Source organism: Stegostoma tigrinum, chromosome 4, assembly GCF_030684315.1.
Source record: "Stegostoma tigrinum isolate sSteTig4 chromosome 4, sSteTig4.hap1, whole genome shotgun sequence".
NCBI lineage: Eukaryota > Metazoa > Chordata > Chondrichthyes > Orectolobiformes > Stegostomatidae > Stegostoma > Stegostoma tigrinum.
In genome coordinates, this window is record NC_081357.1 from 98,787,778 (window position 1) to 98,813,273 (window position 25,496).

General features: G+C 39.9%; 1 protein-coding gene across 1 annotated transcript in view; it reads right to left on the reverse strand.

The window, feature by feature from the left end:
• Nucleotides 1–6,084: 6,084 nt before the first annotated feature.
• elp3 (elongator acetyltransferase complex subunit 3) overlaps nt 6,085–25,496 on the reverse strand; it is an 84,828-nt gene continuing 65,416 nt past the window's right edge. Inside the window, exon 15 of the mRNA XM_048531805.2 lies at nt 6,085–8,474. Coding sequence (XP_048387762.1) covers nt 8,398–8,474 — 77 coding nt within the window. The 3' untranslated portion in view covers nt 6,085–8,397. The remainder of the gene's footprint in view (nt 8,475–25,496) is intronic.

The window sequence follows — 25,496 nt, forward strand, 5'->3', positions numbered from 1 at the left end:
CTTATTACACATCAGCATAGAGCTGTACTTTACTAGATTGTTAAACAAATCTATATGTTGGACTGGCCCCATTCAAATTGTCTGAGATCAGGACTGCTCTAACTACTGACCTTTTTGGTGCTGCGCACTCCACCCTTGTTCAGATTGGTACACTTATTTTCCCAATTATCAAATGGCCGGCTGGCTGGCTAGCTAGCTTTTCTTTAAATTTTTGCAGTATGTACTAAGCCTTGTCACTGGTGATTGTGTTGCTCTGCCTTGTAGATGGTTTTATCAACCTGTCCTGGCTTGTAATGACCCATCTTTGGAAGAGGTGGGACTTGAACCCAGGCCTTCAGGCCCAGAGATAAGCTCACTACTACAATGAGCCCACAGCTCTGACTTGTAAACTGGAGTAAATGGCAATATTGTGTGCCAATACCTGACTTGCATTTTCTTTAATGTTTTGGGACACAGGTTTTCTGACTTTGGATCCCTTTTCCTTTTTTGTTTCTTATTTTTAAGACTGTTTATAGGCGCTCTCTCAATTTTGTTCCTTGGTTGGAAATGTGCAATAGTTTTGGCAAATTGGATTTTTGAGAATCTTGTCCTGGGATTCTCCAGAACCACTTTTTTGTAACTTGGATGGGGGTTGAAAAATCTCAATTGGTGCTGAGTTCCAGGTTTGTTGGACCATTTGTGCTGTCCCTGTTTAGGAGTTCTACAGAAACCAGTTTGCATGTAATAATGTGGCAGAGGCTCAGTCTAGAGGTAGTGTGCACAAAGAGTTACACTAAAGTCTGATGGAAATTGTAAATGTGTCCAACTGGCTTTGTCTGCATATGGCTGTTCTGAACCTGATGTTGAAATATTAACTGTTTACCTCACACGCAGATGTCCTGCAACTATACCACACAACAGTACCCTGTCACAGACAACTCTGCTCTGCCCTCCTAGCAAGCAAGTCAGTCATTTAACAAAAGCACCAAGCTAACTGAAAATGGAACAGCTTCCTGAACTGCTGAGGCAAATGACAATCTTTATGCAGGGCAAGGATACAGGAGAGGGTCTGAATACTGAAACAACTTAACAAATTGTAAGAATATTGTACCTGCGTTCTAAGAAGCTTCAACTTCCCACTTCATTTACATAGAACTTCTGAAAAGGGATGAGGGATGGTCAGTTATCGAAGGAAGAGATAATGGTTAAATGGTCTTTACAATTTGAGTTTGCATTTGTCCCCACTCACATCAGTATAGAACAGGTATTAAGTTTAAAAAGTTTTTGCTGCCATAACTATCAGAGTTGAAACCAATGACCTGAAATCTCCCAGCATGAATTTGACTTTTCCTTTGTGTAAATCACTGCTGCAGTAATGGGAGCAGGCAATGACTTATCTTAAACAGGCCATCTGTCTTTTTGGAACTTCAATCAAAAGGTTGACAGCAAAGAAGATATCAGCCCTTGTGTATAAAATATGGTGACTTCATTTCTAAACAGTAGGATTCAATATGAGCAATCCCCTTCAGACTTCAAGCTATCAATGTGCTGCACTCAGTCTAAAAGATTATTTCTCTTGGTAAATGGAAGTAACCAGGTCAACATGTATCCCTCACCTGATAATGACCAGATGATCCATTTAGTAATAATCTTGTTGGTGGGAGTTTTTTGCTTGCAAGTCAGTTGTCATGTTTTGTACACTACAATAGTAAACCATGTTTCATTGGCTAAATGTGCTATGTGACATCCTGAACTTGTGTTTAGGGCTGTGCAAATGCAAGATGTACCTAATTTCCAAAATAGCTAAAGGCCACAAATACAATAGCCACTTAATAACTGCTCTCCAATCCAGTGTGACTTCAAGGAGAAGCTTCTTTCGCAAGTGTCTTTAGAATGTGAAATTTGCTACTGTTGAGCTATGATGTCAATTACTACCAGCTAGTTAAGGTTGGTGGCAAACCACCCCAACCACAAGTGCACAAGACTATGATCCAAGTGCTGGAGGGCCCTTTTCTGTGCAGCAGATCTCTAAGGCTCTAACTGTAGGACAGCAGTTATTACATGGAGTAGCAGCAATGGATGGCATAAATGTACTTCAGGGAAGTTCTGTTGAAAACACTAATGTAACTGTTTTATATCACAGGTATTACTTAATCTCAGTCAGCTAATCTTGTCCAGAAACTCAGCATATTCCAGGCCAATGCACCCAGCTTAACTGACATCCTACACGTTACCTTTAACATTTACTCCCTCCACCACTGATGTAGAGTGGCAGCAGAAACAAATACAGGATGCTAGAGGAAACCCCTCAGGTCTGACTGCATCTGAGGAGAGGAAATATTAAATTTTCAAAGATTGGTGTGACTCCTCTGAACTGAAAGGTGTTGGAAAATGCCTGTCAAAGTATTTTTAGAAAAAGGTATAGTGTAAAAGACAAAACAGTTAATGGTGTCTGTCCTGATCCACTTTTCTGTCACTCCTAATGTTTCCACACTCCCCATGCAATCAAGGTGTGGCAGTTGTCCATTCATCATCAGCTCCCTCCTCACCAAGACCCAGAACACACCACCTAGCTAAAGAAACGTTTTACATGTTACTTCTTTCAGTCTTGTTGCCTTTTATATTAGAGACACCAAACGAAGGTTGGGGGTCTGGAACACTGCCACTCTGTCCCTGACCTCTGGTTGCTTGAGCCTGCTGCAATGTTCTAAGCTCTAGGAACTACATCCTTAAAGGCTCAATTTTCCGACTCCTACAGTACAGAAAGAGGCTGTTTGACACATCAAGCATGTGCCATCCCTTCAAACAGCATCCCACCCCATCCCCGTAGCCCTGCATTGGATTTTTGCCACGGCTAACCCACCTAACCTACACATCCGTGGACACTATGGGGCAATTTTTAGCATTGCCAATCCATCCAGCCTGCACATCTTTGGACCATGTGAAAGCCACACACAATCCTGACTTGGGAAATAGTAGGAACTTCAGATGCTGGAGAATCTGAGATAACAAGGTGTAGAGATGGATGAACACAGCAGGCCAAGCAGCATCAGAGGAGCAGGAAATCTGACATTGCGGGTCTGAGCCCTTCTTCAGAAACATTTCTGTCAGCTTTCCTGATCCTCTGATGCTGCTTGGCCTGCTGTGCTCATCCAACTCTACACCTTATCATCCTGACTTGGGAACTATCTTGATATACCTTTAGTATGATGTACCTACTCTAGACTGGCAGTTCAGAGTGTGGCACCTCCACATCAACTCAAGGATAACTGGGGACAGTCCTGGCTAGTGACACCCACATTCTGTGAAAGAATAAAGAAAAGGGAAAAAATATTTCTACAAAGAATTACACAAAGGCTTTCTTCAAACTGAGCTCTACAAGTAACTTTGGAGTATGTGTGGGACAGCTTTTTATTGTCACCAAAGACTCCAACAAACAAATTGAATGCCTGCAAATTTAATAGAAATTCAGTTTGGCGGCAAGGAAGTATTTAGCATGCTAAACAGCTTTTAAGTAATTTAATCATAGTCTAGTGTGATAACAGAATAATGGACCAGCAAACCCCAATGAGAGATGTGTTAAAATAATACACATGCTATCCCATCCAACTTTCAATGTTGCCTGATGATACCCACTTTAAGGAATACAAAAGTCAACTTCCCAATGGGGAATTAGTGCTTGCCCATCTATTTTCTTACATTCCTGTCCCATTATTGTCCATATTTGTCAAATATGGATCTGTTAGCTCAGTTTTGCATCCTGCAATCTGGATCTTCAGGTGTCAGGTTGCTCTGCTGTTATTTTAAGCACTGTTTACAATTTGACACTGTTGCTACTTGAAAGAAATTCTGCATCGGGATATGTAAAGAACAAGCAGATTTTATCAGCAGTGGAAGTCGCCCGCATCAGTACATTTCTTGGCATCAGTTTATTGGCTAGGAAAAAGAAGAAATTGCAGGAAAAAAGGAAGGGAAATACTTCAGGAGTATACTTTTTTAAAAACCTTTTTTTAATAAAGAAAATCTTGGACATTAGATAACATTATACAATTTTATCTGCTTTTGCTCACTATTAAATGTTAAAGCTATCTCTGATTGGCAAAAAAAGTGTCCCTTTGATGACTGTGAAACCAATTAAGCAGTTGTCCATTGAAGACAGCAGTGAACCAATCTGGGTGTCCCTTTTACACAATGTGAACTGTTCTTATCAGCCCAGTAAATCACTCAGTGATTCACTCTTCTCTGTAATGTGGTCATTCAAACTAAGCAATAAAAGTGAAAATTGCTGAAACTTTCTGAAAAGAATTGCACAAAGTGCTTGCAACTCCTCAGCTAGAATGTCCACACAATTTACCTCCCACTAGTGTATAATTCACACATAAAAGCCCTGGTCTGTAATTTGTGTTGGCGATTACAGCATGCAGCATCTTGCTTTTTTAAAGAAAAGATTCATTTTCTGCACCAGCTGATGTATTTCCACACAGAAATTACTGCAAAGTTGAAGGAACATAACTGATTTTTTTTTTTGCTTTCTGTGAGTCTGAAAAGATTGCTGCCCCTGTCAATGTCAAGGTATTAAATGGCTGATGGATTCATGGCATTGAACCAGCAGTGGCCTGGTGAACAGTGGCAAGTGCCATCAGAGCCACATCATGCAGAGTGAAAGAATCAATCTATAATTTGTCTGGAGATGGTGAAATGAGTGTTAATCTCAAAATTTCTCCCATTCTCTGTTAACGCTAGCCAAAAATCCATTCAGATGCAGCGAGGAAATACACCCTCACTAAATTTACAGCTATGCCTTTAGGCAGAGTCGACTGTACGCAAGGAGGAAACAACACGGTTTCCGAAATGAAACTGTTCATTTTTAGGCTTTGCGTGCTCTGGTAAGGCCAACATTTATTGGACATCCCTATTTGCCTCTGAAAAAGTGGTGGTGAGCTGCCTTCTGGAACTGCTATTGATCTGGTGTAGGTACACTTTCAATGTTCTTAAGGTAGTGCCAGGATTTGACCCAGTGACAGTGAAGTAATGGCAATATAACTCCAGCTCAGGATGGCTTATGACTTGGAGGGGAGCTTACAGGCAGTTGATGCAGCTGCTGCCATCATTCTTCTAGGTGGTACAGATTACAGTCAAAGCTAAATAAATGTTGCACATTATCTTAAAACAAATCCTGTTCAACTGAGGCATTTTTCTTTCAGATTTTGATCTAATTTTAAAATATTTTTCCAAACAATCTGTTCAGATGTTATTACGCACCTTTGGGTAGGTGGGATTTGAACCTCTTGGCTTGGAGGTAAGGTCAATACCACTGTGCCACAACAGTCCCCAAGCTGTTGTTTTTATGTTACGCTATAATACTCTCTCCTACCAACTGAGCTATTTATGATAAGAGATAACAAGGTGTAGAGCTGGATGAATGCTGCAGGCCAAGCAGCATCAGAAGTGTAGGAAAGCTGATGTTTCGGGTCTGGACCCCTCTTCAGAATATAGCTATTGATGGAGAGCTTTAGTATTGAGAAAAGTTTAGATAGAAGTAGCTGGTTTCCACTAGAGTTCAGAAAATTGAGAGGTGGCTTTATTGAAGTGAATAAGATCCTGAATGGTCTTGACAAGTTGGACATGGAAGGATACTTCCTCTGTTTAAAAAATCAGGATCACCCTTTAAACACAGAAGTGGGGACTTTTTTCTCAAGAGTTATGCAGCTTTGGAACTCTTTGCCACGGAGGGCAGTGGGGGTGAGGTCATTGAATATTAACACTCTTGTTAGGCAAGGGAATCAAAGGTTCAGGGATAGATGGGAATGTGGAGCTTGAAACATAAATTGATCAATGATCTGGAGATAGTAGGAACTGCAGATGCTGGAGAATCTGAGATAACAAGGTGTAGAGCTGGATGAACACAACAGGCCAAGCAGCGTCAGAGGAGCAGGAAAGCTGACGTTCCTGCTCCTCTGATGCTGCTTGGCCTGCTGTGTTCATCCAGCTCTACAGTTTGTTATCTCAGATTCTTCAGCAACTGCAGTTCCTACTATCTCAAACATTTCTGAAGAAGAGTCTAGGCCCGAAAAATCAGCTTTCCTGCTCCTCTGATGTTGCTTGGCCTGCTGTGATCATCGAGATCAATGGTCTCACTGAATGTTCTCCTTCCGCTCCAATTTCATATGTTCATACATTTTAAGAAATAAATCCATCAAAACAAAACATTGTGATTCGGTTCATCTTCTGTCAGTGAAAAGGTCAATATTTAAACATGAGATCAATACAATGGTCAACAGAATATGATTAATACTAAATTAAGAAAGTTTCAATGAATCACACCTATCCGTGCCAGTTTTGCCAACAGGAGGTCCCACCACACAATGGGAGAGCAGTGGAGGGCTGAGAAGGGGAGGTGTTGATGAGAGGCTTTCAGTACCTCTAGGCTGACTCCTTCACTATTTCACAATGGAAGTACTCTGCTGCCAATTTAGCAGCTCATTCCCTCACCTCCAGTGTTTTTGTTGTTTTGCAGTGAGTAAATTAGTCCTGTGATGAATGAGTTTCCCTTTGGAAAAATTGTATTCTAATAAGATAGTCCTGAGTGTACAGTTTGAGAAAAATTGTCTTGCGTGTAGCAAATGTGTGTGAGCATGTGTTATCTAATAAAAGAAGTACCGAGTGTTCAGTCAAACACTCATTGATCACCTGGGGCAGTTTTAGCAAAATATAATTAGATAATCAGACAGATCATCACAGGAATTTAATAGGCAAGCAGCAAACTTGTGGAAAATGACCAATGATGAGAAAATAACAATTGAAGCAGTTGAAAACAAAGAACAAGTAAGTCTCAAGAGGAGCAACACTTCATTTGGGAACCATTAGTGGTGGGACACCCCAGTGCAGACAGAGGCCAGCATATAGAGTAATTACTGCGTCAGAGGTCATTCAGATCAGATTGATTGCTGCATGTTAGCACTGTTAATACTGTATTGTCAGTGTCTGCTGGAACCTGTGCTGACAAAGTGAAAAAAAGAGCCGACTGAAGGATTTCCCAACTATTTGAAATCAAAATGAACATAGATATTTAGTAAAGCACTATAAGCTTCATGAGCAGAAAAGATCTTACTTTATTGAATTAAATCTGCAAAAGATTTTCAGAATTTCAACGGCCAGTCTTTGCAGCTTAACTGCACTGGACCAGCTTTCAATCTGAGAAGTCCACCACATTTCTTTTGCCTCCAAAATGTGCTTTCACATGATTTGTTGCAAAGACTGACAGCACTCACAACTGTTGAATCACTCGAGAGTAGTTTCACTTCAAACAGGCCATTGTTGCAATTTGATGTTGTCTATGTGGAAAGTCAACGAGTGAGCCTTACCTAAGTTAGTAAACAGGACTCTAGCAGATCATTTCTAGAATTGCTACACAGCTTAGGCGAGGAGTGGAGATGGTGAGGTTTAGGGTGGTCTCTGTCAGGGAAATATTTGTTGTATTTTGGGGGTTTAAGATAAGGAGGAGGAGAAGGAGAAGACAATGATCAGATAGTGGTGTTTTTAGGCTCTAGGGTCCTTTTAGTGGAGGGGATTGTCCTGACGGCATGGGGAGGGATGTCATGCTATTCTAGGCATTTTCTCTTTCATGTATCACATAATTTTAATCCGACAGTTTTCATATCACAATGCCAGAGCGATCCTGCAAATACTGGAACCCTTTGAAATAAACATCCTTCACAATAATGTCAAGACTTGCCGAACCCATTACAGAAACAATCCACAAGTGAATATTTGAAATATTAAATACATCTGCTCAACTGTAATGATTATTTTTGTATTAACACCTGTTCTAAACAGATCATTACCAATGACTGACCAGTTAACCTGTAAATGAATTAAACTCAATTTTCTAAAACCACCTGCTTTGAACAAATTCAACAAGTGAAACTAGTGCTCAGTCCATCAGTGTATGAAGAGACATAGGCCTTTCAAACCTGAAGAACAGAAGGCATATAGGAAGGGGAAAGCAAAACCTGTGAATCATTTAACAATAGGATATTTCAACGGAGAGCCAAACAATCATATCTATCCACCACTGTCTTGTGTGACAATATAAATTCCTCCTTTGGCTGGATCCGGGCTTGTACAAGGATAGTCTATTGTAACAGAGGTGAAGCCTACTCACAATCCTTGTGTGACCGAGATCATGTTGGACTTGACAATCAACTACCATTTTCAATCCAGACGAGCCGCATGGTTTGTCAAAACTAGTATAAGGAGTCTGTGGTTTTGCAGATTTGGATTGATTAGGTCAAAGGCTGAACTAAGCCTTTAATCCTTTAAGGTGCAACATAGCAAAGTCATTCTTAAAAGCACAGCTTGCAATGGTCAGGATTTTCAACAGCACCCTGCTCAATAACTGGTGGGAAACAAATGAGCTCAGTCGAAACGTTTGACCATGTAGGGTCCTTCCAATTCATAACCAATCTTCCTGTAGTAATTCCTTGTACCAACACCTGGAAAAGAAAAGCAATCTCATCAACAGAAACTCAAGACAACGATACGGGTGTTTCACCACCAGCCATTTCACCGGCTCAAACCCCAATCACCTCAGTGCCAGTAACCGGCTCACACTCCACCCACCTCGGTGCCGGTAACCGGCTCAAACCCCATTGGTTGTTTTCAGTTACACCTCACTGATTGAATGGAAGGTTTATAGTCAGAGATTATCTTCTCCACTACAAGTACATGAGTGGGTTATATTTGAGAAGTCATGGAGTGCCACATCATTATATTAATGTCTGGCAGTATTTCTTGCTGTGAACTCTCATTGTGTATGGAGTAGTGCCATTACTGGACTCCCAGGTCCAAGTGCTAAACCCAGCAAGGTCTGTGCACAAAACATGAAGCAGTGTCAAAAAATACATGCAAATTTTGTCCTGTTGAGCACCCATGTCCATCCATTCACTTCTTCAACACCTCGCACAGATATTTAATTCATACACATTATGTTGATGAGTAAAAGAAAGCAATTGTGGTATCGAGGTATAGAAATCAGACAAAACTAATATACATGTATGAAGAGTGTTCAAACATTTTCCTGTAATGTTGTCCTCTCTCTATCTCTCTTAAGGGATTTGGAAAATGGAGGAGAAAATGATTCTTCAGTTGTACAGAGGTCAGTTGATTGGACTCATGTAGAGAACTGCATTCAGTTCTGGGCAAATCGCTGTTTATAATGATAAAGGAATTAGGCAGAGGGAAGTTCCTTTCTTTAATGTTTTAGATCCAAAAGGGAAATTGGGAAATACATCTTTATGCAAAAGGCTATGGAAATCTGAAACTCTCTCTGAAGTGCTATGGATGATTAGAGCCTTCAAATCAGATATTAATAGATTAATGTTCGAGGGGAGTATCAAAGGACTTGGAGCAAACAAGTTAAAAGGGAGTCAAGATGAAGATCAGCCATGATCCAACAAGATGGATCAGGCTTGAGGGCCTCCCTTCCTGTTCTCACGAGGAGGCAGCTTTCTGCCCCACAATCACACATCACTGCGTTCCTATTCATCCAGCAGCAGTCCCTCTGGCGGCAGCTGCAACCACATGACCAGGGCAAATCCAATTCCAAGCGCTAAGGTAAGCTACGTCCACCCCAGTGATAGCTCCTTCAGTGTATGCAAAGGAACCTGAAGGTCAGCACTGCCTGTAGAAACTCTGCTCAATGAGTAACTGCTGTCAAGAAAGGCAATGGGTGCCACAATCAGAAAGATCATGAGGAGGAGGAAAATAAAAGATTGATATTATTAGTAGACATCTGTGTTTCACAATAAACCATAAAAACACAGCAGAGACAGCAGTTAATCTTCCCGAGTAGGGGATATTAACATTTACTGGAATTATATTGACGCAAGCACCTCACACGCCAGTGAACACAGGAAATTTAACATCTGACAGAGGCAACACATTAACCCCAACAGTACATAGGCATCTTTCAGCTTTCAAAATGCACTTTACATATTGATTTATAGTCATTAGCAAACCCGAAAGTATGTGTATATATACATACATGCGTATTGGTTTAAATTGTGAGCAGCACCTTTGGCTAAAATGCCCTTTTACATGATGCTGGATTCAGGCTGAAGATTTCTCTCTCTCTGCTGGATTAAAAGATCTTTTTCTAAATGAGTTTGGGCACTCCTGGCTCAGTTCCACACGGTTATTACTTTGGTGAGATATAACACAAATTCTTGCTCCCAAAAGCCAGGAATCCTGTGCGTTAATTGAAACTTGCAAGGCAGAGAACAATAGATTTTTGCTAGACAAGAGTATTAGAGAATATGGAACAGAGAGAGATAAATGGAGGCACATAACAACAAAGATCGAATTGGATTACTGAACAGGCTCAGGGAATCCAAACCTGGTATTTCGACTAAAACCCAAATAATTAATTGTACCAACTCTGTTTATAAGGAAGTCGAAGTCTTGGAAAGAAGTGCAAGAAGAGATTTATTAGAATGTTATTGGGGATAAGTTATGTGGAAAAGTTGGGATTATTCTCCTATGAACAGAGAAGGTTGTGATTTACAACTGGTTTTGATAAGAAAAATCTATCCAGTCGTGTAAGGGTCAACAACCAGTGGATGCTGTGAATTAGAATGATTGACAAAAGAACCAAATGTAACATGAGAATTCTTTTAATTCTAGGAGTTGAAGTAGAGCGAATGGCAACATTCAAAAGAGAACTATATAAACTTACAGGGCTATGGGGAAAGAACAAAAAATGGCTTTAATTAGATGGCTTTTCCAAAGAACTGGCACAGGGTATAACAGGACAAATGGTTTTGTTGTGCAGCAATAATTCCATGATAAACACAATTGGAAAATAATGAGGTTTAACTGCGTGAAATACTAAAAAGTTCATCAGTTTACATGGTTGGACACAATGCTGGTTCAGTCACTGCTCCAAAGGGTTGCGAATACTAACATTATTTGGTGTTACAGAGCTTTCTACAGGGTAAAACTTCAGAGTTACTGATGGATAATCAACCAGGGAATCTGTTTCACAAGATCATTAATCATTGCAATTGCAACATCTGCCAACCCTTATCTTGTAATTACACAAGGCATTCTGAGTCACAAGGACCCCTTGAACCCAAGTGTAATGGAGAGTATCGTCATATACTGCGTCATTATGTAAATTTGCTCCCTCCCCATTGGGTGGGGGGAAGGGAGCCGAGAACCAGCCCGAGGACGTCCATCCTACTATCTATAGCTGCATGCTTCCAAACTCTGCATAAATATATATGTATCAACTTGCAGGTCATTGTGTCACAAGTGCAGTTATCTTGTTTTCTGAAGCATAGATTCAAGGAATTACCGGATGCAAAACCTCCTACTTCCTTTCACAGCTCAAGCATCACCATTTCAATTCATATTCACACCAGCAGCTTTGGATGAGAAACTTAACTAGATTCACTCAGTTCATCCAAAATCTCCTGACAGAATTTTCTATGTTCACTACTTTATTTCACATTTATATGCATATTTATAAGTGGCAGACAGGGGGAGGGAATGCAGGTTCTGAAGGCACAAGTTCTTTAGGACATTTTGTTCTATTACAGAGATTCATTACATAAATGCAATTTACTGTTGAAATGCTTGCCATTGTTCATCTTTTAAATGACTATTCGGGCTCCTCTGCTAGCTTAATGGCTTGTCAAGTGAGGAGTTGAACCATGTGCACCAGGTTTGTCATTAAAAGAAAAGGTTCAACTAGCATCCTAAGGTCATTTACAAAAAAGAACACATTACCCCCAACAGCTGGTCTGTTCTACACGTGACTGCAGTCTCACATAACGCAGCTGACTAAATGCCCATTGCTGTGGACTCATAAGCCATCCAGTTCTAAGCAGTTCTTACAAATTTCAGTTAGACCAAGAACATTGCACAGACCCATCATTAAGGATCCAATAAATGGATCCTTGTCATTACCATCTAAATCCTAAGAGCAAACAAGAATAAAATAATAGGATTCATCTTGACAGACTATGCATTGGTGAGCTGCCTAACAGCAAGTGATGTCGAATTGGGTAGTATAATAATTTAATGAACCATTAAGAGAATGGAATGGTTTCACTTTTCTGGAACAATCTCACTCAACAAAGTCAAGCAAATTGGCAGCTACAACTTATTCCCCCGATAACATTTTGATTGCTTGTTATTAGTGCACAGTGAATCCTCAGGTTTACTCCTGAGCATCTATTCCATTGTTTTGCATGGAATTGAAGAAAGATTAATATTTGTGGTTGCCTTTGTCTAATTTATCATCCTTTTTGAATCCAAGCTATTTAATCTGTTTCCAATCCACTGACACTTATTCAGCACCCAGACTCTCACGTAATGGACCTCAATGCCTCAAGTCCCATCCAGCATCCTGAGTTAAATATTGCTTTTCTCATTAAATCTTTATAAATCAATGGTTAACCTGCAGCTGGAATATTGTGGATAATTCTGGGCACCAGTTGGGAAGTATGTCAATGTTTTAGAAAGGATATAGAAGAGATTCACTAGAATGGTAATAGTTACTGGGCTAATGAGATACAAACCATTTGTATTCAGTGCACGGTCATGTTCCTCAATAATCAACTAGAGATTTGCCATTAATAACGCAACTAATTTTCAAGCATAGGAACAAGTCTCAAAGATCAATGACAGAGAGAGAATATGCTTCAGGTAATGTGAGGTAGGAGGCTTGTTTAAAATCACTTGATTAATTTATCTGTATCTTCAGCATTTTCATGCATGATATAGATAATTGGAATTATGGAATTTATAACACAGGTGGTATCCATTTCACATATTTTGCATGTGTGAGATCTTTGTAAGATCACCCAATTTAGTCTCACACCCCAGTCATTTTTTGAATAACCCTGACAATTTGTTCAAGGCGCATATCAATGATCTTTTGAATCTGACGACACCACTCTTTCAGGTGGTGTGTTGCTTATCTTAATAACCATATAAGAAAAAATTCTCATTTGCTCTCCACTTGCTTACCAGTTATTTTTGATTAGGGTTATTGAGCCACTTGCCAGAAAAACAATTTCTTCCTTTCTAGTCTGTCATAACTTCAAAAGCTTCTGTTAGGTCTGCCCTTATCATTGCAGCTCTAAAGAGAACAGTCATAGTTCTCTAGTCTCTCTCCGCATAACTGTACAGCGGCATCATCCTGCTAAACCTCCTCTACAAGGTCTTGACATCCTTCCTAAAATGGATGGTAACCAGAATTGTACATAATGCTCTAGCTGAAACCTGACTAATGACTTATAAGAATTTGACATGAGGTCTTTACACTCAGTGTTCTTACTTGGTGTCCCACGTGCTTTCTTAACCATCTCATCACCTTGCCCTAATTATAAAAAATTCTATTTTTTTTTCCTTCCCTTCCACTCCTTTTACATAATGGCCTAAATAATACATTTAAATTGTACTGCGTCCCCATGTTACATGGCACTTTGGCAATGAACAATAACAAGATGCACAGTCTGCAAATATAGCTTTAAATAAAGGTTTAAAGAATGCATTTGACAAATGAATCAGAAATTCATCTTCTAAGGTGTGTTATATCTTTTGTAAATAAAGGCAGCTTCTGAACACATCCAGGTCATTGTTGCTTTACTATCAAGAGATTGAAATGCCTGCACCTATGGGATATGCAGGCCACAAAATTACTGATTCATTCAAGCACTTGGACATATTGTTTTGGTATATAAAGGAAGAAGGGGGGCTCTTATGGAGCAGTAGTTAATAATTATAAATAAAGAAACAGCCCTGTAGTATTTAGAGTTGGACATCTTGTAATCATTCTCATCACTCTTCCTAGAAACCAAGTTCATTTTGGGAGTGTCTGACTGAAAGCTTTCTTAAAACAAGACGTGTTATGTTGTACTCTTGACTCCGATAGGAAAATCATTGATTGCTGCTTCATTACTGTAGAGAATTCTAAGGCAGCTTGGGTCATCAAAAATAAATTAAAAGAAACAAGATGGGGGGAACAGATTTGGGGTGGTGGGGAGAAGTGATGGCATTGTGGTCAAGCTATAAATCACACTAAAAGAAACTTAAGAAGAAAATTAACTGAGAACCGGGCTTGGATGAGTAAAATAAATAAGGATTGAATTAAAATAAAACCTATGAGAAAGTTCTTCAGAAACTGCAGAATGTGTTCACAGGAATATGTAATAATGGGGTTCATCTTACAGTGATGCCCACAATTATCATCTAGGCACCAACATGAAGAATGGCGACTGGTGGAGGAGTATAGGGATAACAACACTGTTGTTACTACAAGACTTTTAATCTATTAACAGGCCAATTAAAGAATAAGTTCAGGCAGATTGTGGAACATTATTTGCAATTTACTTTTAAAAAATATACTAGATTTAAAGATATTCAGGATTTGAACCAAAAGTGAAAATAGATGTAAACGGATGCTATGACATATCAATATTCTCATGAACCAAAGGAGTAAGCAGCTGGCAGGGTTCCATTCACTGCTCTTCTAATGAGATAGAAGCATTTCATTTACACCCAGCGGTTGTAAGTTAAAGCCTGCGGCTAATGCTGGGAGTACAAGCCGCCCTGGTGACAGCTGATAATGGGCCATTTCATTAACCTTCAGCTATGGTATGGATATATTAGACAGCAGCACACAACACAGCTCCTGAACATATCACTGGGGCTCCAATGCTGCAGAATTAAGAATTACCCTCTTGTTTAATCTCGACATGTGGGAAAATGCTCAACCAAATCAACGATCACATTCATAGTGCACTTCAGAATTAAACTGTTCGTACAGCTAACAGCAGCTTCTATAGGCATTCAGGTCATTTAGTATCTTTATTATCAAGAGATGGAAACATCGGTTTCTGTGGGATAAGGAAATTAAAGGCTCATGTCATCATTTGGACACATTGTCTCAGTATATAAAGGAATATATATAGGGGTTTTTTAGGGTGTGGTGGTAATATCCCTAACTCCAAGCCTGGATTCATCTAAATTTTCCAGAGGTGTGTAATAACATCTCTGAACAGACTGATTAGAAACTACCTATAAAAGAAGAAGGGCTCTTACAGAGAAACGGTTGATAGCTAATACCTGAAGCAGACTCGGCACATGTCAGGATAGTATAGGAGAATCAGATTTAGCTAGAGATTAATGTTTGCTGTGTGATCAGAAACAGTCACTTGATATCTCGTAATGCTTGAACTGACTGAGAATGTATTAAATGGAATTAAAGGAAAGGAAAGCCATGATAGTTCCAAAGGACCAGAGGCTGCTCTCTTCTACCATTGGAGTGATGTGCGATCAGGTGGTGGGTTTAGCCTGAGACCGGTGAGTTGAGAAGGTGATCCATGTTGTTATCACTGCACTGCAAATCAGTTGTCCAGCTAACTGACCCACAAAATAGAATTTTGTTATATTTACAGCAATGAAACAGCAATTGCACCCAACAATCTGTGCCTGTGTGCTCCATATAAGCCTGCTCCCATACCACCTCATTTCACTCTATCTGAAAATCCTTCAATTATTTTCACCCTCAGCTAAGTATGTAGCTATTACATCAACACATATCCTACTCACTTCAACTGCTGAACATAGAACATTACAGTGCAGTACAGGCCCTTCAGTCCCTGATGTTGCGCCGACCTGTGAAACCAATTTGAAGCCCATCCAACCTACGCTACTTCATTATCATCCATATGTTTATCCAATGACCATTTAAATGTCCTTAAAGTTGGTGAGACTACTACTGTTGCAGGCAGGGCATTCCACGCCCGTACTACTCTGAGTAAAAAACCTACCTCTGACATCTGTCCTATATCGATCACCCCTCAATTTAAAGCCATGTCCCCTCATGCTAGCTATCACAATCCAAAGAGAAAGGCTCTCACTGACCACCCTATCTAATCCTCTGATCATCTTGTATGTCTCTATTAAGTTGCCTCTTAACCTTCTTCTAACGAAAACAGCCTCAAGTCCCTCAGCCTTTCCTCATAAGACCTTCCCTCCATACCAGGCAACATCTTGGTAAATCTCCTCTGCACCCTTTCCAATGCTTCCACATCCTCCCTATATTGTGGCGTCCAGAACTGTACGCAACACTCCAAGTGCGGCCACACCAGAGATTAGTACAGCTGCAACACGGCCTCATGGCTCTGAAACTCAATCCCTCTACCAATAAAACCCAACATACCGTACGGCTTCTTAACAACCCTTTCAACCTAGGTGGCAACACTTAGGAATCTATGCACATGGACACCAAGATCTCTCTGCTCATCCACACTACCAAGAATCTTTCCACTGACGCAGTACTCTGTATTTCTGTTACTCCTTCCAAAGTGAATCATCTCACACTTTTCCAAATTAAACTCCCTTTGCCACATCTCAGCCCATGAAGTTCTGGATTCCCACCACACACTGAGTAAAGAAGTCTCTGCTGAAATCTGTGTCGGGCTTTTTCGTGATTATCTTGCTATTATGACATTTGCTTCAGACTCCCCACAAATGGTAAAATAATCTCTACTTCTATCCTATCTAGGCCTTACATAATTTCAACGATTTGTAACAGCTCACCCCTAATTTTCTCATTTTTAGAGTAAAGAGGTCCAGCCTGTTAAATCTTCCAAGACAGTTATGATCTCAGATCTGGTGCGGGCCTTACTATTTCTGTACCCCACCATCACATCCCCCCCCCCCCACCCCAACACCCACTTCGTGCCTCTTGATCAGTTTTCCTTTGCAATAAGGAGACTAGAGCATGTCCATGTGGTCTAATCAAGGTTTTATACAAATTTAACAAAGCATCTGTGCACGTCAATTTAGTTACACTGAAAATGAGCCCCAGTGCCTTGCTTGTAATTTTTTATGGCCTTTTCAAACAGTGCCACTATTGTTAATGATTGTCCATCTGTATCCTAATCCTTAAACCACCCCATTTAAACTATTATCTGAACAGAATATCACCTCTTATTCTTCCTAACAACAAGACACCTCATCCTTTGCTACATTAAAATTCATTTGCTATTTATCAATCCTTTCTGCATATTTACCAATACTTCATTGCATTTTGTCCCTATCTTCATCGGTACCAATTATAATCCTAATTTGCCGTAATTTACAAATTTTGAAATTGCACTTCTGATTCCAGAGTTCAAATCAGATGAGCAAATTGACCCAGTACAGGTACAAACAATAATTAAAAAAGCGAAAGAAATTTTGCCTTATATCTCAGTGGAGCTAGAATATGTAGGAGTGAAGACTATACTACAGTTGGATAAAGTTTGGTCAGACCACTTTGTCGAGTACTTTTTCCAACTCTGGCACTGCATGGTATCAAGCTTTAAAGCAGAAGCGGACAATATTGGGTTAATTTATATAAACATACGAATCAGGCACAGGAATAGATCATTCATTCCCTCAGGTCTGTTCCACCATTCAGTAAGTCTGACTGTAACCTCAATTGGCTCTCCTGATAACCTTGCTTAAAAAGCATCTATCTCTACTTTAAAAGTATTCAAGTACTCAACATCCATAGTCTTTACAGGGAGAGTTCTGAAGATTCATAAACCTCAGAGAAAAGTGGGAACTCCTGATTTTTAAACACTGATGCCTGTTCTAGATTCTACCAAGAGAGAACACATCGTCTCCATATACACTGTGTCAAGACACTGGCAGATTATTCTATATGGTCCCTCCATCACGATAGCTATATTGTAGGAAAAAGAATAGATCTGACGATAATGAGAGGATATTAAAAAAAGGTAGCATGTCAATTATGGATGACTTCAACATTCATGTAGATTGGGAAAATTGAATTGGCACACGTAGCCTGAGAAAGTACATTTGGGACTGTTTCTGACAATAACATGTTGTGGATCCAACCAGCAATCACACCATTTTGGATCTGGTAATTTGTAATGAGGCAGATTTAATAAACGATTTCACAGTAAAAGATCCCCGAGAAACAGTGACCATAACATTGTAGAACTTAGTATTCCTGTCAGAGAGTCGGAGTCATACAACACAGAAAACAACCCATTGGACCAACCAGTCCACGCTGAACTTAATCCCAATCTAAACTCAGCCCAACTGCCTGCTCCTGCCCCACATCCCTCAAAATATTTCCTGTTTACCTATCTATACCAATGTCTTTTAAATGTTGTAATTGTAACCACATCCACCACTTCCTCAAAAGGTCATTGCACACATGAACGACCCTCTGAGTAAAAAATTTTCTTCTCATGTCTTCTCTAAATCTCTCTCCTCTCACATTAAAAAATAGCCCTAGTCTTGAAATTCCCCATTCTAGGGAAAAGAAGACTACCATTAACTCTATCTATACTTCTCATTACTCTATAAACTTCTATCAGGTCACCTCTCACCCTCTTGAGCTTCAGAGCAAACAGTCCAAACCTATCTAGCCTTTTTTTAGAACTCAAACCTTCTACATCTGGCAACATCCTGGTAAATCTCTTCTGATCCCTCTCCAGCTTGATAAAATCCTTTCTACTACTGGGCAACCAGAACTGGATTCCAAAAGAGGCCTCACCTATGTGCTGTTCAACCTCTTATACTCAAAGGACTGAGCAATGAAGGCAAGCGTGCTAAACGCCTTTTTAACCACCCTGTCCAAATATGATGCAAACTTCAAAGAATTATGTACCTGCACTCCTAGGTCTCTCTGTTCTACAACACTACCCAAGGCCCTACCATTCATTGTACAAGCCCTACCTTTGTTTGTTGTCCCATAATGCAATGCCTCACATTTATCCAGATTGAGCTCCATGTGCCATGAGAAGGTGCTTTAGGTCAGAAACAACTCTGCTGAGCTCAAATAAGAATAATTACATTGGAATTAGGGTGGAATTAGCTGCAGTGGGGTGGGAAAGGACTGTAATGGAAAAGACGTTTAGCAGGAAAGATGATTCAAGAATAATGGTAGGTGTTTAAGAAATTCAACTATGATTCACAATAAAGGTATATCCCAGTGAAATAGTAGTATTGTAGGAAGAGTATAAACCAATCATGGTTAACTAAGGAGGTTATGGGTAGCTTCAAATTGAAAGATAAAACATACAATGTAACCAAGAGTAGTGGTAAGCCAGAGAAGTGTGAAAATTTTAAAAACCAAAACAAATGACTAAATAAAGGAGAAAATAAACTGAGGGTATACTAGCAGCCATGTAAAAACAGATAGCAAAAGTTCATTTTAGATGTAAAATGAAGTAGAGTCTCTGGCCACTCCTGGATAAGAAACAGTAAAGGTAGATGGAGGGGCAGCCCCACTCAACCTGGCAATGCTAAGACATATTGGAGGAGGATGGACTTAATGCCACTGTGTGAATAAGCAGGAGATGTATTACGTCAAATTTAAGTTTCATGTCCTTGCTGAGTAACCTTCTGAATTCAAAATTACACTTAATAATTTGAGATCATAATCACTACTCCTATATTTTCAGACAACACGTTTTGGAACAGTTCTGCTTTTACCAATGACATCTCCTTTAGACCTTTTGTTTAAGTTGTCCCACAATGCAGCCACAGCCCCGTGATTTGCTCCATTATTCTTTTCCTCACTTAATCTCTCCTGTCCCCCTCCCACCACAAATCAATCCTTTTGTTCTTTCCTCCCCTCCACCCCTCCCCTGCACTTGTACAAAAAGATTTAAATACTCTGCAGCAAGAAAAAAAATCAGAAACTGCTGGAGAAATTCCACAGATCTGGCAGCAGCTGTGATGAGAAAACAGAGTTAACATCTCGAGAGTCCAGCGAATCCGTTTTTATTGCCACAGACACTGTCAGACTTGCCTGGTTTCTCCAGCAATTTCTTTTTATGTTTGTTTCAGATCTACAGCATCCACAGTTCTTTGTTTTATTACACAAATTCTCTGCTGATCTGGCAAAAGGTCATCAACCTGAAATATTAATTCTAGCTTCACTCAATAGATGCTGGCTAATCTGGTACGCATTGCTAGCAAGTTCTATTAGTTCTCTCACTACGCTTATCATAACTCTTTCTTCTTAATTTTTATGGGGTGATGGGGACTGTACTTGAACTAATCTTAATACTGTAATTCCCTATCCAAACATCTCCTCCTCACTAGCCACTGTGTGTTAGGGTCCGGTTGATAGATTAAAATTATGTCACATGAGCAGATATGCTTGAACGTAGCCAGTGAACATTGTTAGCCTAATCCTTCTTTGGTACAAACTGAATTTAAAGCAAAGAGGGAGAGGATGGAATCTCACATGTGGATTAACCATGATTGAATTGTTTTTCTCTTTATTCTTTCTTAAGGTGTGGACATTGTTGCTAAGATCATTATTCGTGATTCATGCCTAATCAAAGACTCCTCCTACCCCAATTATATTCTCTTCCAATTTTTTCCGTTGGGCAGATGATACAAAAACATGAGTACCAACAGATTCAAGAACAGCTTCTTACCTGCTGTTAATGATTTCTGAATGGACTTCTCAAATTTTAGATTTAATGTTGATCCCATTCTTTGTGCACCTTCTCTGCAGCTGTAACATTGCGTTTTTTCCTCCGTACTATTACCCTAATGCACTTTTATGGTATGATCTGTCTGTACTGTACACAAAACAGCTTTTCACTGTACCTAGGTACCTGTAACAATAATAAATCAAATCAAATCTAATCTAATTGCCCTTGAACTGAGTAGTTTTCTAAGGAATTCCAGGGAGCAGTTAATATTCAACTAGATTGCTGTATGTCTGGAGTCACCAATAGAGACTGGTTCAGAAAAGGACATCAGATGTAAACTGGACCTATTTTCACAACAATTAATGACAATTTTGTGGTCACCATAGTGAGTCTAGCTTTATTCGTCTACAATTATTAGTTTAAATTCTCCCAGCTGCCATGGTGAGATTTTAACCTAAACCCCAAAGCATTATGTTGAGTCTCTAGATTGTGCGCCCAATGACAAAACAACTACACAAATGAACTGAATGGTGGAATAGACGTGACAGACTAAATGGCCATTTCCTGTAATGGGTTCAAGGGACAGGATGATTGATATTTTGATTGGGCTAAAACCCGCGACATTATGGTTTTTTAGCTGGGAAAAAGTTGCTTTTTAAATATAATGTATTTGACTCCATATTCTTTTAAAAATCTACTTGAAATAGAAAAAGCACCACAGCATTTCAAAGGTTGTTCACCCTATGAAAGTAGTGAGATAGTTGGAATGAAAGTAGAAAGCATCCTTTTAAACAAAATAAACAGAAGAAATCAGGAATATTTTCCCCAAAAGGCCATTGAGCTGTGAATCAATAAAAACTTTCAAGTCTGAGATCAATAGACTTTTGTTGGATAAGGCCAAAGGATATGGAGGGAGAAAAATGCAGATCTAATGTAATGTCAAATTAAATATTGGATTGAGTTTGAGGAGAAATAAAAGCCAACATACATTATCCTAATTCTTATTTTTAATTAAGATTCAATTGCATTCTCCTGGCGTGATGCAGTTAAGGATCTTTACCCTCAACACTACGCCACCTGCCTTATACTTTGAGAAGTGTTAAAGCAATCCTATCAGCTTCAAGGCGCTGACAGATTCTCTCTGCCCTTACTTCATCACCTGAATACCTCATTGGAATTGGTAGTCTGCAGTTCACACTCTGATATCTACTTCACTGTTAGCTTTCTATCGATCCAATCAAAGCTGATACCCTCAGAATGGCATTCGGTTTTAGGCCTGACTTCAGGAAAGGTAGATAAGAAAGTGTGGAGCTGGATGAACACAGCAGGCTAAGCAGCATCTCAGGAGCACAAAAGCTGACGTTTCAGGCCTAGACCCTTCATCAGAAATCTTTCAGCAAAGGTATCTCTCTTCAGGAAAGGTATCATAGTGTCATAAAGATATACAGCATGGAAACAGACCCTTCAGTTCAACTTATTCATACCAACCAGATATATTAAATAAATCCTGTTCCATTTGCTAGCATTTGGCACATATCCCTCTTAACCTTTTCTATTTATATATCCATCCAGATGCTTTTGAAATGCTGTAATTGTACCTGCCTCCACCACTTCCTCTGGCAGCTCATTCCATACACTTACCAACCACTGCATGAAGAAGTTGCCTCTTAGGCCCCTTTTAAATCTTTCCCCTTTCACCTTAAACCTATGCCCTCTAGGTTTGGATTCCCCCACCCCAGAGAAAAGACCATGTCTATTCACCCTACGCAAGCCCCTCATGATTTTATAAACCTCTGTAAGGTCACCTCTCAGCCTCCAAAGCTGCAGAGAAAATAGCCCCAGCCCATTCAGTCTCTCCCTATAGCACAAACCTTCCAACTCTGGCAACTACTATGTGAATCTTTTCTGAACCCTTTGAAGTTTCACAACATCCTTTCTATAGCAGGGAGACCAGAATTGCATGCAGTATTCCAAAAGTGGCCTAACCAATGTCCTGTACAGCCACAACATGACCTCTCAGCTCTATACTCAATGCACTGACCAATAAAGACATGCATACTAAACTTCACTATCCGATCGACCTGTGATTCCACTTTCAAGGACTATAAACCTGCACTTCAGGGTTGATTTGTTCAGCAACACTCCCCAGAGCCTCACCATTAAGTGAATAAGTCCTGCCCTGATTTGCCTGTCCTGACAGAAAATAAAAGAAAAATAACATCAAGGAAACAAATTTAAAAACAGGCTTTCATCTGGGCAGAAAGCAATTTGATTTGAAGCCACTGTACATGTAATAACAGCCATCTTTAAAAATGCAACGTAATGCCATTAAGTCAATGAAGCTCTTAATTCTCCTTAGTTTAGATTCCAACTTATGGAGTAGGAAAAGGGCTGAAAATTCAAACAGTTGCCATGAAAATTGAACCAGTGTAAGACGCAATTTAACAACATGCTGCCATAATGCAGTGGGCAAGCTCATTATTACCTCAGGACCCAAAAGTACATCACTAGGTTTTAACTGTGGGCAACACTTGCTGATCATTGTGATAGGGATGCACATCAAAATCACAATCCATGAACTGTGGTAATAGTCTAACGCCTCCAAATAATCACTTTGTGCAACCTAGACCACTACACTGATTTATGAGAGGCTGTGAAGGGATTAACTAGAGGGTCAGGTACTATTCATCAAGACCAATGACTGCTGACTCAACAATTGTACTGTGTTCAGAACACTGAAAGTCTTCCACTTAACCATTTAAGCATCCCATCGCAACTGCTAAAATCCAAATTAGCTGGCAAGCATGGGGAGCTTTTATTGTGGCTGCTTCAGTAATTCAGTTATGTTTTCTGTTCATTGATCATTACCAGTGCAGAGTAATAACACAAACACGATTAGTCCTACAGTTTTCTCCGAAGAACTATAGACTACAGTCAAATAATGCATCGGCTATTAGAGTCATTGTGCACCGCTTATCTCATCCCATGAAACTGTATTGACTTCACTGCGGATATGTTAACACTCAGACTGGTCAACATTCACACTTTAGGTTCAAGAGGAAATTCTACCCTGTGCTTCAACAGTTTGATCTAACAACACGTCCAGGCTGGGGCAATGAAACAAGATTTATATGCAGCAGAAAATGAAGACCTTCTTTTGCCAGATTTGAATCAGCTGCAGATAATGTCACTTCATTGGACAAAATTAAACACAATAAAATTTAAAGCTGGTACTTCACATTGTTGCGCAAAGTGCAAGCAGAATAGGGACTTTAAAACTTCAAAGCCACTTTATAAGTGACAAAGAGAACCAACGATAAATTAAGGGAAAGCCATCAAAATATATTTACATTTTTCCCTTTATTTGCCAAAATGCCATAGTCAGAGTCATAGAATTGTACAGCACAAAACCAAACCCTTCGCCCAACTCTCCATGTCAACCAGGTATCCTAAATTAATCTAATCCTATTTGCCAGCATTTGGCCCCATATCCTTCTAACCATAAGTATTCATGTATCCATCCAGATGCTTTTTAAACGTTGTAATTGTACCAGCCTCCATCACTTCCTCTGGCAGCTCATTCCATGCATGCATCATTCCTCGGCGTGAAAAAGTTGCCCCTCAGGTCCCTTTTAAATATTTCCCCTCTCACCTTAAACCCATGCCCTCTGGTTTTGGACTCCATTCCCCTACGAAAAAGACTTTGGCTATTCACCATTTCCACGCTCCCCCCCATTATTTTATAAACTTCTATAAGGTCAGCCCACGGCCTCTGATGCTCCAGGAAAAATAGCCCCAGCATATTCAGTCTCCAACTACAGCTCAAATCTCCATCTCTGGCAACATCCTCATAAATCTTTTTTGGACCCTTTCAAATTTCACAACAACTTTCCGATAGTAGGGAAATTAGAATTGAATACAACATTCCAAAAGTGGCTAATCAATGTCCTGCACAGCCACAACTTGTCATCCCAACTCCTATACTGACCAATAAAGGCAAGTGTACCAAATGCCTTCTTCACTACCTTGTCTATCTGCGACACTACTGTAAGGTAGCAAACACAGCAGCAAAATTGCATACAGCAAGCTCCCAGACAAAAAAAATGTGATAATCATCACAAAATCTGTTTTCTGTGATGTTGACTGGGGACTAAGCATTGGACAGCCCTCTGGATAATACCCCAGCTTATTTTCATAATTGTGAGCATCAGATATTTCACATTCACCTGAGAATTTCAGGTTGTGATGTCTTCACTTCAATTCAAACAGTGTAGCACTCCCTGCAGCAGAGCATCAACTTTGCATTTTTTGCGCTCAAATCTAAAGCAGATCCAAACTCTGAACTTTGTAACTTAAAGGAGAATGTACAAGGAACTCAGCTATGGCTGACATTGAGGAACTTGTATTGTGCAACTAAGTAAGTCCTTACAAATAACACACAGCTCCATGGTAAACATCCAACCTCGATACCAAGCAAACAGGGAAGAATAGATTCTCCATCCTCTCTGATGAAGGGTCTAGGCCCGAAACGTCAGCTTTTGTGCTCTTGAGATGCTGCTTGGCCTGCTGTGTTCATCCAGCCTCACATTTTATTATCTAAGAATAGATTCGGGATCTCTCCAAGCACTGGTACTAGTGAGGAAGGTGGCCAGCACACTGCCCAAATAAATTCATTCATGTTTAAAAACATTACTGGAAGCTAATGAGATCAGAAAGTGTAGCCTGCAGGTAGCCCTTTAATATCCAGAGAAATAAACATATCCACAACTTCAGAGCGTTCTTTCCCGATGTGTGCTAGAGTTTAGCTTTCACATTTTGACTGAGCCTTGGCCTGTGCTATGGGTTAACCTCACAGATCATGATAGGTGGATGACATCTCCCCATCTAACTGAGCAGGAACAGAGTCTACCTGAATCTCTAAGAGGTGTCTTGGCCAAGATCAATTTCTTCAGGGACTGGACCTGAGATATTCTGACAAGTAATGCTCACTCAATGGCAGGCAAACTTTTACCCATTGGGTCTTGGGGTGAC